Here is an 18,779-nt window from a genome sequence, read left to right as displayed (position 1 = left end):
AAACAAATGAGATAAAATGAAGACACTTTACATATTATTTAATCTAACAATATCTATGACATCAAACCAGCATATCAACACTTCAAGAAATATTAAAGAACAATATTTTGTTTTGAGGAAAATGCTACTAAAAGAAATTCATATTAATAAGAAATAAGGAAATGAAAACAAGTTGTGAGCAAATATAAAGGATCTTTGAGGGACAAGAGCAATTGTACAGCAAGCCAACCTGAGTTCAATCTCCAGCATCCTTTATGGTCCCCTGAGCACATAAGGAGCAATTCTTGAGTGCACAGCTCCTGAGCACTGCCAAGTGTAGCCCCCAAACACAAACAAACAAAAGTCCTTATTTTCCTAATTTCCTTTTAAAGAAAACAACCTTCTAGTATTAGGTTCTGATATATAAACAACTTAAAAATAAAATTAAGTAAAAGAAAAGTAAGAGTGGGTAAATATATTATATAACATTATATGTTTATGTTAATTACATAGAAAAATTAGATTGTGCAAAATGACTGAAGAATATGAACATAAAAATGTGAAGTGATCTCTCCTTTTTCAAGAGGAACTACTACCAATCCTGGCAAGACTCTTTCATGAAATTGAACAAACAGAAACACTTCCAAATAGCTTTTATGAAGCCAACATCACCTTGATACCTAAACCAGACAGAGATGCTACCAAAAAAGAAAATTACAGACCAATATTGCTGATGAATGCAGATGCAAAGATCCTCAAAAAATCCTGTCAAATAGGATTCAGTGCCTCATTAAGAAGATTATCCACTATGATCAAGTAGGTTTCATCCCAGGAATGCAAGGATGGTTTAACACCCGTAAATCTATCAACATAATACACAACATCAACAACAAGAAAAATAAAAATCACATGATCATATCAAAAGATGCAGAGAAAGCATTTGATAAGGTCCAACACCCATTCTTGATCAAAACTATCAGCAAGATGGGAATAGAAGGAACCTTTCTCAATATAGTTAAGGCCATCTACCACAAGCCAGAGGCAAATATTTTCCTCAATGGAGAAAAACTGAAAGCCTTTCCTCTAAATTCTGGCACAAGACAAGGCTCCTATTAAACATAGCACTGGAAGTACTTGCTATAGCGATTAGGCAAGAAAAAGATATCAAGGGAATCTAGATAGGAAAGGAAGAAGTCAAGCTCTCACTGTTTGCAGATGATATGATACTCTACCTAGAAAACCCTAAAGTCTCTACAAAAAAGCTTCTAGAAACAATAGGCTATATAGCAAGGTGGCAGGCTACAAAATTAACACACAAAAATCAATGGCCTTTCTACACACCAATAGTAATAAGGAAGAAATGGACATTAAGAAAACAACCCCATTCACAATAGTGCCACACAAACTCAAATATCTTGGAATCAACTTGACTAAAAATGTGAAGGACCTATACAAAGAAAACTATAAAACTTTGCTCCAAGAAATAAGAGAGGACACGTGGAAATGGACGCACATGTTCTACTCATGGAATGGCAGGATTAACATCATCAAAATGGCAATACTCCCCAAAGTATTGTACATATTTAATGCAATCCCTCTAAAGATACCCATGACATTCTTCAAAGAAGTGGATCAGGCTCTTTTGAAATTCATTTGGAACAATAAACACCCTCGAATAGCTAAAGCAATCATTGGGAAAAAGAATATGGGAGGAATTACTTTCCCCAACTTTAAACTGTACTACAAAGCAATAGTTATCAAAACAGCATGGTATTGGAATAAGGACAGGCCCTCAGATCAGTAGAATAGGCTTGAATACTCAGAGAATGTTCCCCAGACATACAATCACCTAATTTTTGATAAAAGAGCAAGAAATCCTAAATGGAGCAAAGAAAGCCTCTTCAACAAGTGGTGTTGGCACAACTGGGTAGCCACTTGCAAAAAATTGAACTTAGACCCCCAACTAACATCATGTATGATGGTAAAATCCAAATGGATGAAAGACCTCGATATCAGACCCGAAACCATAAGATATATAGAACAACACGTAGGTAAAACACTCCAGGACATTGAGACTAAAGGCATCTTCAAAGAGGAAACTGCACTCTCCAAGCAAGTGAAAGCAGAGATTAACAGATGGGAATATATTAAACTGAGAAACTTCTGCATCTCAAAAGAAATAGCACTCAGGACACAAGAGCCCCCCAGTGAGTGGGAGAAACTATTCACTCAATACCCATCAGACAAGGGGCTAACTCTCCAAAATATACAAGGCACTGACAGAAATTTTCAAGAAAAAAACATCTAATCCCACCAAAAAATGGGGAGAACAGTCTAGTATCAGGAACGTTTCTGGATAATGCTTGAAAAGTACATTAGTCGCATGGTTTTGAAAAATAGTATTACTAGCAAACAAAACAGGGAGTCGAATATACATAAGGGAGGGGTTTCCCTCCTCCGCCTGCCCCCCAGGGCCCGAGTTGCCAGGGCCGGCCATGAAGACCCGCCTGGCGTGGGGGTCCCAGTCTCCTGGATCAAGTGTTTAGCCCAGGAGATCTGTGGCCAGATGTCCGACCAGCGACCCTAATGTACCAGAAAAACAGAGGGACGGCTTTCCTGGCATGTGCACTCTGCTGGGTCCAACTGTGAGCTCCCTCTCCATTTTGAAAATTGAATGGGAGGGGTTTCCTCCTCCGCCTGCCCCCCAGGGCCTGAGTTGCCAGGGCCAGCCATGAAGACCCACCTGGCGTGGGGGGTCCCAGTCTCCTGGACCAAGTGTTCAGCCCAGGAGATCTGTGGCCCCTGTCCTACCAGCGACCCTAACATACCAGAAAAACAGAGGGACAGCTTTCCTGGCATGTGCGCTCTGCTGGGTCCAACTGCGAGCTCCCTCTCCAGTTTGAAAATTGAGTGGGAAGGGTTTCCTAGGAATAGAATCAGGATGCCCAAGATTCTGATAAAACACTCAAATTGACCTTTATTGTCTAGTCTTTTATGTATTGCCTCTCCCCTCACCCCTTTGTCTCTCCTACCTCCTCATACCCAAATCCTGAACCATTATCTTCTCCTTATTCTACCCTCCTTATCCTCAGTTCCTGATTGGGTAGACACCAAGACTGACCTTCTGCTCTAACACCACCATCCAGCTCCTCATTGAATGACACCCTCTCATTCCTCAGCTCATGCCTACACAAACAACTACAACCAACACGCCTGTTGACCCATGCTTGGTGGCCCCTCATGCCCTCATCAACTGTATAGACTGTTGCATGATACCGGAATCAGCTTCAGCATAACCCCTAGTTCAAGGACAATATAGGGTTCTGTAATGCTGCAAAACATGTCTCAAACTCAACTATCACCTGTTGTCTTCAAATACCCTTGTTTTCTTTCTTTTTTTTTCTTTTTAAAACATAAAAGGGTCACATGCACTTCTTTTGTATATCTCAGATGTATTCACTTATATCTATAACTCTTTTCAAATATCCTCATATAGTGACAATTTTGCCCACTAGATCAGTTATTTGATTGTTTGATTTTCCCCCTGTGAGATCTGTTTTATAAGCAATACTGGTATAAGAGTAACTCTGTATAGATTTCACGTTTATACCAAGTTACGGGAAATGTTGGGCTTTATTCGTTGGCCCCAGATGCACCATTAATATCTGTGGCATTGCTTCTCTTTTGCATAGGCACATTAAAATGGGAAAATAATACATATGCAAACAAGTTTTTATCTAATAGAGATGGGAACACAAATTTGGTAATGTAATTAGGCATTTTACCCTGAACATTGGCATAATGATTTGGCTCAGGTCTCAGAAGAATGGGCATCGCCCACAAACACCTGAACTATAGAAACAACCACAATTGTCTTTACATTCCCAGGATCCAAGCCTTTACCAGAAAAGACCTACCACTGCTTGGGCATTGACTTACTCCAAAGAGTACTCCCAACACCCAGGCGACTCAGCAACAGTCTGCATGCAGGGCAGATCGCTCTGCATTTAATGATATGCTGAAACTAGAGGATGCTCCACATCAGCCTGACATCGACGAAAGAAATGCACAGAATCCAGAGTCTTTAAATATAAAAGTCTGATACCAACTACAGCTAAAGTGTGCAAAAGTTTCACCGGGACCTTGAGAATGACTGGAGTTGGATAGACTGGTATGCCTGGAACCCAGAGTCTGTCTTATGCCAATAAACTTATGGGGTGAGGCCTTTTTGTAATCAGGTCAAGGGCTTTTTTTCCATTTTCTCCATATTTCTGGACCTATGCAAACATTGGCGATTGCCACTATCACACCTTTACTATATTTTTTTTTACTCTTATCCTTTAAGGAAAAAAAATACAACTTACTGAACTTAAAAACAAATTATTGTAGTAGAATGCCTGTCTCAAATAAAGGTAGGGGATGGGAAGGGGGAGGGGGTAATGTTGCACTGGTGAAGGGGGGTGTTCTGGTTATGACTGTAAACCAAATATGATCATGTTACTTAAATAAAAAATATATTTAATAAAAAAATAGAGAGAGAACACAAAGGGAGGGGAAAGGAGGAGGAGAGAAATGGGGGACATTGGTAGTGAGAAAGTTGACTGGTGTGCATTTTATGACTAAAACCCAATTACAAACATATTTGTAACCATGGTGATTAAATAAAGAAATCATTACAAAAAAAATGAGGAGAAGAAATGTACAGACACTTTGACAAAGAAGAAATACAAATGGCCAAAAGACAAATGAAGAAAATGCTCCACATTATTAATCATCAGGGAGATGCAAATCAAAACAACTATGAAGTACCACCTCATACCCCAGAGATTGGCACACATCACAAAGAATAAGAACAAGCAGTGTTGGCGGGGATGTGGAGAGAAAGGAACTCTTATCCACTGCTGGTGCGAATGCCATCTAGTTCAACCTTTATGGAAAGCGATATGGAGATTCCTCGAAAAACTGGAAATTGAGCTCCCATATGATCCAGCTATACCACTCCTAGGGATATACCCTAGGAACACAAAATTACAATACAAAAATCCCTTCCTTACACCTATATTCATTGCAGCACTATTTACCATAGCAAGACTCTGGAAACAGCCAAGATGCCCTTCAACAGATGAATGGCTAAAGAAACTGTGGTACATATACACAATGGAATATTAATCAGCCGTCAGGAAAGATGAAGTCATGAAGTTTTCCTATACATGGATGTACATGGAATCTATTATGCTGAGTGAAATAAGTCAGAGAGTGAGAGAAAAATGCAAAATGGTCTCACTCATCTATGGGTTTTAAGAAAAATGAAAGACATTCTTCCAATAATAACTTTCAGACACAAAAGAGAAAAGAGCTGGAAGTTACAGCTCACCTCAGGAAGCTCACCACAAATAGGTATCTGTTTAGTTAGAGAAATAACTACGTTTTGAACTATCCTAATAATGAGAATGTATGAGGGAAATAGAAAGCCTGTCTAGAGTACAGGCAGGGGTTGGGTGCGGAGGAGGGAGATTTGGGACATTGGTGATGGAAATGTTGCACTGGTGATGGGTGGTGTTCTTTACATGACTGAAACCCAAGCACAATCATGTATGTAATAAAGTTGTTTAAATAAAAAAATGTGAAGTGATACAATACAAGGAAACTGTGAATGATATGAGCACATATTGTGGGGCAGAGAGATATTATAGGGTAGTGTGTGTGTGTGTGTGTGTGTGTGTGTGTGTGTATGTGTGTATAGTATAGCTTGTTTTTTACATGGCTGATCACGAATTGCACCACATAGGATCTCCCAAGCAATGCCAGGAATAAACTCTGAGCACAGATCCAGAAATAAATCCTGAGCATTGCTGGGATGGTTCAATCCCCTCCCTCAAATAAATGGCTCTTTTGCTTGTTAATTTGAGCAACCATGGAAACAATAAAAAGGAGCCGGAGAGATGGCATGAAGGTTGGGCATTTGCTTTGCATGCAGAAGTACAGTGGTTCGAATCCCAGTGTCCCATATGGTCCCCTGAGCCTGCTGGGGGTGATTTCTGAGTGTAGAGCCAGGAGTAGCCTCTGAGCGCTGCCACGTGTAACCCCCCCCAAAAAAAGAAAACAATAAAAAGTAACAGTATGAAGACAATAGGAGAAATAAAATCAAATTATTTTGTTAGTTAAAAAGTAGCTTGGGAATAAAAATATAAAAATGAACAAGTCTGAAGATAATATTTAAATAAATTATATTAAATATTCTATTATGCATAAATAGACTAAAGTTTCCAAATACATAAGAACTTTTAAACTGGATTTAAAAGCAATTATATGTTATCTATAAGAAACATTAAGTGAGGACATGAGGATGGTAAAGTACGTAAGGCCCTTGCCTTGCATATAGTTGACTTAGGTTTGGTCCCCAGCATCCCATATATTCCCTCTTGCACCCCCAGGAGTAAGTAGTCAGTAGTAAGCCCGAGCATCTCCAGGTATCATTCCCCCCGCAAAAAATGAAATTTAAAGAGGAATATTGAGCTAGAAGAATGAGGATATGAAAATATATATCAAATAATAAGAAGAAAGCTGGACTGAATAACTTATTTTTGTAAATAGAGCAAGACATTATAAATAATTATTAGTAAAACATGAATATCAGAAAATAAGAAAATAAAATTTTAATGAAAATATGAAAAATATGGGCCATGAGTGATAACACAGTAATAGGGCATTTGCCTTACATGAAGCCAACCAAAGACAGTCCCAAATTCAATCCCTGTCATCCAATCTGGTCCCACAAGCCTGCCTGGAGTGACTTCTGAGCACAGGGCCAGAGTAACCCCTGAGTGCTGCCAAATGTGGCCCCAAAAAAGAAACAAAAAAAAAAGAGGGGTAGGTAGGAAGGAGATTTGGGACATTGGTGAAGAGGGGTGTTCTTTACATGACTGAAACCCAAGTACAATCATATTTGTAATCAAGGTATTTAAATAAAAATATTTCAAAAAGAAGTGATCCCTGAGTGCAGAGCCTGCAATGAACCCTGAGCACAGCCAGTTGTGGACACAAAACAAAAACAAACAAATAAAAAGAATCATGGTCACAAATTACAATCATTTGTTTGTTCGCTTGTTTTGATTTGGTTTTGGGTCACACCAGGCTGTGCTCATAATTGATTCCAGGCTTCATTCTAGGTTCATTCCTTCAGGGGTTACTCCTGGCTCTGCACTCAAAAAAAAAAAATTGCAGAATGCATAATTTACAAGGAATTATAACTTTTCATCTATACTTAAAGTAGAACATATTTAAATTAAGTTTACAAATTAAACTTAGAAATTAAGAAACTAGACTAAAAAAAAACCAGCGAAATTAAAATCAGTAGTAATTAATGACATACAAAATAGAAAATTAACAAGTATATATATATATATATATATGATTTACCAGGGATATTGATAAAAATTAATAAGTATCTTGAAATACAAATAAAAGCAATAACAAAATTTTAAAATATTATAAATGAAGTAAATGGTACCATATGTCCCCTAAGGTTATTAAAAAATTAACCTTACAAGCAACATTATATCAACAATTTATAAATTTCACTAAAGAAAACATATCAAAAAGTAAGTTAACCAAAGCTGGCTCCAAAAGAAATAGAAATCCATAAATAATGTTTTTTTGGTTTATTGTTTTTTTTTTTCATTTAACTACTTGCAGGTAAGCTTTTTATTTGAGATGACTTTATTTGAGATTTATTTGAGGTGATCAAATCATTAACAATGAAACAACATGCTATTTTTGAAAACAGGGAATAAGGCAATTTCCCCAGGAATCTATCAAAGATGTTCAGGAACACAAACTCATGCAATTATCTTTTGTATCTATCATGTAAAATATATCATATACATTACTGATTATAAATAATTGCCAAACTGATCTAACCAACAATCTTTGGTAATAGTGTCTCTAGCTAAGTAGATGAGAGGGTCTTTTTGATCCAGAAAGCTTTCCTGCTCATTTAAAAAGTAAACTTAAGATTGCCTACCTATGAGTAAGAAAAGATAAGAAGAGAGAACAAAGGAGCCCCAAACCTCATGATTCAAATTCAAGTTCATTTGGAGTGAGCTCCTTGATTCTATTCAGACAATGATCGATGGCATTAACGAATAAAAGGATCCAACTATCTTCTGGCTGTGGGGTCACATGACTTGCTTTAGTAATTTCAAGTGCCTTTTTAAAAACAGATACAAGTTCCTCCGAACTGGCTCGCACAGTCAGAAGGCATATCGGTGGATAAATGCTCAAAGCCAAATCATCCACACTTGGGCTAATCTCATCAGAAATCTCCACAATATCATCCAGCTGGGCCACCTGATCCTTCTTCCCATTCTCTGCCACTAAGATCCGGATTTTCTGCAGGCAGGCTTTAGCAGCTCTTGCCAGTGCAAGGCTTGGGATCAGAAGCTCTTGATCTTCCTCTGACCAATATAAGTCTTGGTTATTTGGAAACCCCAGAACATCCTCTTCTTCACTGGGGTTGTCTTCCTCTGTGTCGTTCATAAAGCCAGAATAAGGATTACATTCTTCCACAGTCTGCTCCATTTCCTCATGTGCATCCTTCACAAAATCCACATTTTTTGTCAGCATTAAAAGAGCTGCAGTTTTGTTATCTCTTGGGATCCGAGACACTTGCTCACATGCCTCACAGACACTGTTGCAGGAAATAAAGTCACTATTCTCAGAACTTTCAGCTGGTATGACAAGTAATTTCACAAGCTGAACCATGCCATCCATGATGTCCAAAGTGGCATTTCGTACCAGTTTTCTCAGTGTGATTCCTGCGGGGAAGGCGGCGGGGCTCGGGAGAAGGCTGCGGCTAGGCTCCTGGCTTCCCTCGACAGCGCGGCGGCCGCCTCATGGAGGCTCCTCCAGAACGTCTCTCGAGAGAAATCCCCACCGGCTTCCGGGGCTTCGCCATCTGGCGGGAGGAAGGCGGCGGGAGCCAAATAATATGTTTTTAAGTAATAAATTAATATTTAAAACCCAACTTCAATATAAGAGTACATACATGAGGCCTAAGATACATATTTGGCACCACAAAACAAAATGAGTTAAAAAGTAACATCAGTGAAAATTATAGTGTCTATAAAAGGAAGGGAGAGAGAGAGAGAGAGAGAGAGAGAGAGAGAGAGAGAGAGAGAGAGAGAGAGAGAGAGAGAGAGAGAGAGAGAGAAGCAAAATTCCCACCCCAGATTTAAGTAAGGGTGAGGGAGAAAGGAAAATGGGGATGTTGGTAGATTGGTGGTGGCAAATGTTGATAGGTAAAGAGGGATGTACATTGTAAAACTAAAATTCAATTTTGAACAACTTTGTAGTCAGTGCTTAAATGTAAAAAAAAATTTTGTTCTGTGAAAGACAAATTAAAGAAAATAATAAATCGAATCACAGAAATTAATCATAAAAGAGTCAAGGTGCTAATATTCAAAATATAATAATATACAGAATGCAAAATACAAAACTCAATAAAATGGAAATAAATAAAAACAATTAAAATTACTTTTTAAAATCACACTAAAAATTCAGACTAAATCATAAAAAATAATTCCCCTATTCTCTTAAAATAATAAACCTTCTTCTCCCAAAAAATAGCTTACATGAAAGCACCACATCCAGAAATGTGCTATTTTAAATGTATCAGGCACCAAGGAAGATGAAAATAAATTTACATATTCCTTTTCATAAAGCCATCAGGGGGCTATATTGACCTACTTATATGAACCACTATCACTCCAATAACAAAACTACAGAAAATTACGAACTAACTAGAAAATCAAATCTAGAGTTACACAGAAAGAAATTACATTGTGGGCAAATGAGAATTAGCCCAAGAATGCAAACTTGGTTTAATAAGCAAAAATTGATAAATTAACAAAATAAAATAAATAGATTAACAAAATAAAGAGAAAACTATTGAGTAGTTCACCAGATAAAGTGCATTTGGTAAAACTCCTCCCCCATGCTTTTTCATACTGGAGAGGGAGGCTGCAGCTGGATCCAGATGATCTCACATGCCAGGATTCCTGCTCCTCTCCTACGGGTATGGCTGGGAATCTGGGCAGACAGCTGGCCAATGGACTCCTGGGCTGACCACCTAGTCCAGGAGACTGAGATCCCCCCATGCCAAACTGGTCTTAAGGGCCAGGTTTGGCAACTGGGCTCTGGGGGAAGGAGGGAGAAGGGAAACTCCAATCTCATGCTTTTTTATACTGGAGAGGAAGGCTACAGCTGGAACCAGAAAATCCCACATGCCAGAATTACTGCTCCTCTTCTACTGGCATGGCTGGGAATCTGGACAGACAGCTGGCCAAAGGCCCCCAGGACTGACCAGTTAGTCCTGGAGACCGAGAGCCCCCCTCGCCAAGCAGGCTTTCAAGGCCAGGTCTGGCATCTGAGCTCTGGGGGGATGGGGAAGAGGCAAAGTCCTCCCCCATGCTATTTCATACTGGAGAGGGAGGCTGCAGCTGGACCCAGACGATCTCACATGCCAGGATTCCTGCTCCTCTCCTATGGGTATGACTGGGAATCTGGGCAGACAGCTGGCCAATGGACTCCTGGGCTGACCACCTAGTCCAGGAGACCGAGATCCCCCCCCCATGCCAAACTGGTCTTCAGGGCCAGGTTTGGCAACTGGGCTCTGGGGGGAGGGGGGAGGAGGGAAACTCCTCCCGTATTCATACTGGACCCACTGCAGCGATGTCTTTTCTTACTAATACTCATTTTTATAACCTTGTGGGCACAAATGCGTGCGCGCAACAAATATACTTTTTAAGCATTATCTAAAAATGTCTTCATTCTAGACAGTTCCTAGGAAAGGAAACGGAGTACCAAAGATTTTGATGATAACACTCAAATAGATCTTTAAAGTCAGTCTTTATGGATGTGACTTTCCATACTGACTCCAAGCCGAAATCACAAAAATTCATATATATGTATTGTATATAGCCCCTGTCATGTATTGCTTCTCCCCTACCCCTGTGTCTTTCAATCCTCTCATCTCCCAATCCTGATACCGTATCTTCCCCTAATTTAATCCTCTTTACCCTCAGTTCCTAACTCAGTAGGCATCAAGATTTACCTCCTGCAACCAACAGACCACCTTCCAGCTCCTCAGTGAAAGACACACTCTGGGTCCCCGTTCTCATGCATCAGCAAAGAACTACAACCAGCATGCCTGCTGACTCATACTTGATGGCCCCTCTCACCCCCACCAAATCATGGACTATTGTATGATACAGTAATCGACCTCAGCAAAACCCCAGCTCAAGGACACTATATGGTCTCGTAATGCAGTAAAGCATCTCTCAAATGCAATTCCAAGGCCTGTGAATCGAAAAGTACCTTGGCTTTTACTCCCCACAAGAATATATCAAAAGACTTAATTGGGAGTCTTATATTGCCTATGGAAGCTCAATACCCGTATAACAATACATCTTAAGATGTGTATTCCTAAATATACAAGTAGCCTCCTCCACTTGTTTTATTCGAATACCTTTTCTTTTTAACTCAGTTTTATTTATTTGTTTTATTTTAATATATACATTTTTTCTCTATCCTTACCATTTTTGGTGCTGCTTGGTACAAAACGCCTTGATTGGGATAAAAGTTCAGAACAAAACCAGATGACAGAGACTGTGTGTGCAGCCTGTCATCCTTACCCAGAATAGCACCAGCAACACAGTATGACACCATACGTTTTTGTATGGGCACAGGAAAAAAAGGGGAAACCATAGACACAGAAATAAAGTCTTATCTTCTAGGGATAAGAACTCACTTTTTATAGCAAAAGGGTGCCTCCCATCCTGAACATGTGTCATGTGGATACAACCAGTCCAGGAGATTGGACAGTGTTAGTCCAATCCAAAACCCCAGGTCCCCAAAGTAGAAATGATACAGCTCCGGGCAACACCACCAGGAATTAAGCTCTATTGAGAGATTTATAACACTACTCTGGCACCAACTTGTGCCAATTTTGATATGACAACGAGGAAAGGAAAACTTGACCCAAGATCAGGCTGTCCTATCACATCACCTAACACTAAATGGAAATCAGAAGAGATATCATCCTTTGAACTGTGAAAAATAAGAGCACCAACAACAGAAAACTGACTTTGACAACTGTGACTGAACAGAGCCTACCTTGGGACTAATAAGGAAAACCCTACCCTAGGCTTATAGTCCAGGACACATAAAAAACAACAACACAACAACAAGATGTCTTATTGCAGAGGTCCAACTTGGACAACAGAGACTGAGCAGAACCTTTGAATCCATAATATCCTAGATTTCAGCTTAGAGACTGAACAAAAACAGGGAGCAAGTGTTACAGAACACTGAACACCACGATGGATAGGAACCTCTAGAACCTAGAGACTCTATCCTAGACCCTGACCTATAACCTGCGTAAATACCAAGATCACTAGCTACAGTGGCTTGGTTTTCTCACACACAACTGAGAGGAAACTTTCCTGGCATCACAAAAAAGCCTTTGGGATGGGGTAATGAGTATATAGGGAGCCAGGGGTTTGATCCCATGATGGTATGCTTCAAGGATGGAAAAACCCTGAATCTCTTAGGCCATGGGAATTCCCTTTCTTCCCAATGTTTACTGTGCCTATGCAAAAAAAAAAAAAAGTGGGGGGAACGTCAAACCCTACCACTCCAGCACCCATACTTTTTTTTGTTTTGTTTTGATTTGTTAGTTTTTGACTTTATTTTCCTTCTCTTTTTTTCTTCCACTTTTTCTTTTTCACTCTTGTGGTTATTATTTAGAAATTTATTTTTATTTTTATTTGCCAGGTCCATTTTTCTTTTTTCTTCTATTTTTCTTTCTTTTTTTTCTCTCTCTTCTTTCTTTTTTTGGTAGTTGTCACCAAATTTTTTTCTCCCCTTTTTCTTATCCTTCTTATCTCCAATGATGTTGGAATGGATGCTCAATCTACAACAAGCTGTAAAGTGGAGACCAGTTGCACTAGCATACTGGGGGGTAGAGGAGGGAGATATGGGATGCATACTGGGAACAGGGGAGGAGGGAGGACAGCATTGGTGGTGGGAATGCCCCTCATTCATTGTCACTATGTACCATAAATGATGCAGTGAAAGATTTGTAATGCACTTTGGTCACAATAAAAATTAAAAAAAATAATAAATATTAAAAAAAGAACATTTGGTAAAATTAAAAACTTATGCAAGATTTAATGAGCAAGGGCTTTTAACAAACTCACAAAGAAAGTAGAATTTCAGTTAGCAAAATATTATATCTAATATAGTGATTTATGGTCCAATAGTCTATTAATCTCAAGATCAGGAACTGATCTTAAGACTGACAATTCCAATTCTATTCCATGGGTCTTAAACATAAAAATGCGACATGAAAAATAAGTAAAAGCCATACAGACTGGGGAGAATGAGAATATTTGCTTTTACTTACATACCTCATGGATTTTACATGAAAAATCATAAAACTCTAAAAAATAATAACTGTAAAATCCTAGTTTTGATGAATGTGCATGATATAGCATCAGATAAATAGAACAATCTTGGTTGGATGCCCCGAAATACAAAGGATCCTAGCATCAGAGAGTTGAAGTCCTGGGGTACCCAGAATACTTTGATATGGTACTGTAGGCCTTTTAACAACAAGAGGTGACATCTGGTGGTTCTCCACACCACAAGGTCCAAGCAATGCCAATTCCATCTGTCCTGACATTCAATTGAAGAGCCCAATTGGTAAAGAATCACCAGGAGGGAACTCCAGAGAGCCATGTACTGTTTGAGAGCCCCCATACCAAAGAAGAAAAGAAAGATAAATAAAATCTGGAGCTAGATATAAGATCAAACCCTGCAAAATTTCTTGAAGAAAATAGAAACATATTTTTAGATTTAGGGATATAGCTTTTTAGATGAGATGTTAATTTCACAAAGAGGAAAACTAAGGGGAAAGCATACATACATTGTATTTTAAAAGATTTTTTTTTCAAGGTCAGTTTTTCCAAAAGTTCATGAATAAATGAAAAGCCAGGCATTTATAGAAACTATTTGCAAAACATACAGATACATAAATATACAGACATATATATATATGTGTGTGTGTGTGTGTGTGTGTGTGTGTGTGTGTGTGTGTGTGTATTCGTAACGTAATATAGTAAAGAAACTTCCTCTAACTGAACCATGTGAAGAAAAGCAAGACAATGTATAAGCATAGGGGATATATTTAGTAAACAATTCTTTTTTTGTTTGTTTGTTTGTTTGTTTGATTTGGGGACACACCCGGCGGTGCTCAGAGGTTACTCCTGGCTGTCTGCTCTGAAAAAGCTCCTGGCAGGCACGGGGGACCATATGGGACACCGGGATTCAAACCAACCACTTTAGGTCCTGGATTGGCTGCTTGCAAGGCAAACGCCGCTGTGCTATCTCTCCAGGCCCCAGTAAACAATTCTTAAAGATACAAAAATTGACAGAGAGCACACAGGCTTAAGTGTAATGGGACACTCTGTATCTAGAATGGCTAAAATAAAACAACAAAACAACAACAAAAACCCATAATATTAAATGTAATGTTTTTGAAAAACTGGAATTTTTCTACTTTAATCGAGGTACCATAATTGACAACACTATTAATAATAGTTAATAAATAGTCCATTGTTCTAACAGCACATAGTCCCTCTTCCCTCCATCAAGGTTCATGGGAAACTTTTTATCTATCACCAATATCTCTCCCCCAGATAAGGTCAATTCCACGTGGTGTGTAAATGGTACAATTATAAGGTCAAAGAGATAATACCATGCGTAGTGCACTTGCCTTGCACTTGACTGACCAAGTATGTTCCGTATGGTCCCCAGAGTCCAGCCAAGAAAGATTCCTAAATACAGTAAATGATGAGCACTGCCAGGTGTGACCCTCTTCAAAATGACACAATCATTTTAAAATACTGCCAATGTCTTAGAAAATCAAGAAATTATATGTCCCAATTATTTTATTGGTAGGTATTTCTCAAAAATAAAAGTTCATTTATTATATATATAGCTTTAAAATCCCTTAAGATTTCAATTTGTAACAATTGGATGAGGTTTTTAATCTATATTATTTTATTCATAGGACTCATTAATAAAGAATGTTGTATCTAACAATAATAAATGGCTTTGCAAGTGGCATTTTGTAGAAGTGAAGAAGATGAAACAAAAAAATCTAGATTACTGACGTACATATTTGAACAGTGGAACTAAATGCAGATAAAATACTGTAAAAGGTTTTGTGCCTAAGAACGATATCCACATATTAGAGATAAGGAACAATATTAATACATGACAAACTATTTGATCAATTAAAGCACATTTAACTCCTACAAATATATATCTATTTCTCTCTTTTTTATTTTTTTGGTTTTGGGGCCACATCCAGTGATGCTCAGGGGTTATTACTCCTGTCTATGTGGGATGCTAGGGGAACGAACTGTGGTCCTTCCTAGGCTAGCGCCAGCAAGGAAATGCCTTATGGTTTGAGCCACCGCTTCGGCTCGTGTGTGTGTGTGTGTGTGTGTGTGTGTGTGTGTGTGTGTGTGTGTGTGTGTGTGTGTGTGTGTGTGTATCAGTCAATCAGACTGATTGGCAGTTGAAATTTTATATCCATTTTGGTTTGCTTGGCTAAGGTCACTATTTCAGAGAGATTCATAACAATTTTCTCATTTTCTTCCAACTTATCACAAGCAAGAATTTTAAGTCTACTCACTCTCTGCTATAGTGCTTTAGCACCATGAATTTGTGTACCTTTTATTTTTATTTTAATGTATTTTAATGTCCAGATCCTTTACTGCCATAGCTATTTCCTTAGCAAAAATATCACACCATTTGATTTATCCAAAAATCTTAACCAGTGTAGTATCTTTTTATCTGAAGTGATGATTTTAAGTGCTTTTTTATATGATGGATTGTGTATCACTGCCAACATCAAGAAAGTTGGCTAGAGTCCCTCCATGAAGTTTTATTGTATCCATTGTAGCCATAGCCAAACCATTTACTAGGCAGCCTATATTTCCATCTTGATCAATGTAGTTGAGATCTGCCTTAGCTGCATCATTTTCTCTTTTATCTTCCTGAGTCCATTTTCCTTTGGTAATAAGCTAAATTATAATCAAAATTGATCTTTGCATCCATACACAGTACAGTTCCACCTGAGTTTTATAGCACAAGATTTATTTCTAACATAATTGTATAATATTTTAGAAAAAGGTGTAAAGTTTAACCAGGTTTTCTGCCACAGAATTCACTTTAACTAGAAATCTCGTCTTCTGTGTAAGCCAAATAACTTGTTTCTTTTTGATTCCTTATACAATATCAATAGGCTCCTTAACTATAGACTCTGGAGTCTCAGCAGCAATATCTTCAATGCTAATACTACCTTGAGAATTTCCTATTAGTACAGGACCCTAAAATGTTCTTTCTATTATTATTGCAATGTAATATTCTCTCCTGGGATATGTTCTCTTGCAAACAAATACCTTATTGAATATCTACCCTTTTCTCCTCTTTGCTCGGTAAATCATTTATTTTCATAATCATTTGTGGATTGGGAAGCTTTTGCTTAAGAAGAAAAAAACTATATTTACTCTTTCTTTGAAGCCACTTTCAAATGTTCCCTTTTTTCTGTCACAAGCTAAAACCTGTTTCTTAATTACAGCATCATTTTTTTTTATTGAGACCAATGTGAATTACAAGTATTTCACAGCTATATTTAAGGTACATAGTGACAGTGAATTGTGGCAATTCCCACCGCCAGTGTTGACCTCCCTCCAACCCTGTTCCCAGCATGCATCCCATACCTCTACCCTTAGCCCCCTGGACTGCTAATTTAACAGATCTCTTTCCAATCACATCTTTTATAACAATATTTTTGGCAATTGCATAAGCTTCATTAGATGACTTAACCACTTGACATTTGGGAACAGAGACATCCACTTGTTCCAAACTCATATATTTATGCAGTAAGATATTCCTTTACTCTTGCTTCTCTCCTTAGAGTCCATGATTGGTTAAATAAGCCAGGGCTTCCTAGAATCTGTGCAAATAACTGTAATGCTCTCAGGATCCAATTTTTCAAAAGGATGGCATTGGCCAGCAGAAGGCTAAAGTACAGGCTACCATTTCTATGTCTGATCTCTCATCAGCTTTTTGGGAAACTTGCCAAGTATGCTCAGGAGGTCAAAAGATTGTATATGGAATCTATTATGCTGAGTGAAATAAGTCAGAGGGAGAGAGATAGACAAAGAATAATCTCACTCATCTATCGGTTTTAAGAAAAATAAAAGACATTTTTACAATAATTTCAAGAACAAAAGAGAGGAGGGCTGGAAGGTCCAGCTTACAACATGAAGCTCACCACAAAGAGTGATGAGTGCAGTTAGAGAAATAACTACATTGAGAACTATCATAACAATGTGAATGAATGAAGAAAATATTAAGCCTGTCTCGATTACAGGTTTGGGTGGGTGGGGAGGAGGAAGATTTGGGATATTGGTGATGGGAATGTTGCACTGGTGAAGGGAGGGAGTTCTTTACATGACTGAAACCCAACTACAATCATATTTGTAATCAAGGTGTTTAAATAAAGATATAAAAAAATCACGAGACACACCACCATTAGATAATGTTTAAAAAAATTAACTCTGTGCCTACATTGACTATATATAAAGTAATTCTCTTGAATAGGAATCAAATAAACACAAAGAAATTATTTTATATTTACTTTATTATGAAATAAAAAAAGATTTTCTCCAGTGAGTCTCAATCAACTGAAACAGCAATTCAATATGAGACCATAGAACAAGAACACAGAGCTATCTTGACTCTAGGGTTACAGGGAATATCAGGAATATCCTGGTAATGCTCAGGCCCTTTGGATCATGCCCATTGGTTGAGGGTTTGGGGCCTTTCGTAGCTGTACTTAAAGACTCTAAGGGGTCCAAAATATTAAACCAGAATTATTCATTCAAGGCATGTACTTTAATCCCTGTTCTATCTCTCAGGCCATCAAATGACAAATTTTAGAAGTTGAAGTGCTCTAAATATTTACCAAGAATTACAAGATAAATAACTTATATGTATATTCACAAAAAACAAGACTATATATATATATATATACATATATATATATATATATATAATGAACGTCACTATTCAGTTATACAAAAAAAATGTTACATTTAACAGCATGGAATAATTTATTTTAATTGTGCTGTAAAAAAGACCACACATCTATGAAAGTACTTTAATTCTTTGTAGTTCTATAATTTGTAAAAATTTATCTAAAATTAAAGTGATTGGACTTTGTTTTTTGAACAGAATAGTGGGAATTAATTTAAAATGTGCCTGAAAGAACTCTATGGAGTGATAGAAATATTGTTTGTATAGAATTAGAGGTAGTGCTAAAGTGCTTATATTTACGATATATAATCCAACTGTATACTGAATATCTGTACATTTCATTTTATAAAATTAAGTCCTTGTAAAGCTAAAAGAAAACAGAAGTAGCAATTTTATGACTATTTACTAGCAATCAGGATGATTACATATAGCAACACTCAATTCTTAGGACTTCTTTCAAGGTGACGATGAAAAACAAGATAGATGATGAAAAACAAAGTCAAGCAAGTGAAGTAACTTACCTAAGATGGTATTAGAGGGCCTGATCCTTAAGAAAACACAAGGTAAAAATTTATCTGAAAAAAAGGAATAATAAATAATAAAAGAAAATGACTTCACTAAGGCCA

General features: G+C 37.8%; 1 protein-coding gene and 1 pseudogene across 1 annotated transcript; both read right to left on the bottom strand.

Annotated features, from left to right (window-relative positions):
* Positions 1–7,680: 7,680 nt before the first annotated feature.
* LOC126025780 (cyclin-D1-binding protein 1-like) lies at positions 7,681–10,734 on the bottom strand. The gene is given in 3 exon segments (XM_049785550.1): positions 7,681–8,801; positions 8,804–8,935; positions 10,695–10,734. Coding segments are annotated over 3 exon segments (924 nt in total). The 3' UTR covers positions 7,681–8,049.
* Positions 10,735–15,601: 4,867 nt separating this feature from the next.
* Positions 15,602–16,556, bottom strand: LOC126025779 (succinate--CoA ligase [ADP-forming] subunit beta, mitochondrial-like; annotated as a pseudogene).
* Positions 16,557–18,779: the final 2,223 nt, after the last annotated feature.

Source organism: Suncus etruscus, chromosome 13 (assembly GCF_024139225.1).
Source record: "Suncus etruscus isolate mSunEtr1 chromosome 13, mSunEtr1.pri.cur, whole genome shotgun sequence".
In the NCBI taxonomy this organism is placed as follows: Eukaryota; Metazoa; Chordata; class Mammalia; order Eulipotyphla; family Soricidae; genus Suncus; species Suncus etruscus.
The sequence above is the reverse complement of the archived record's forward strand: the minus strand, read 5'-3'. Positions and strand labels throughout refer to the sequence as shown.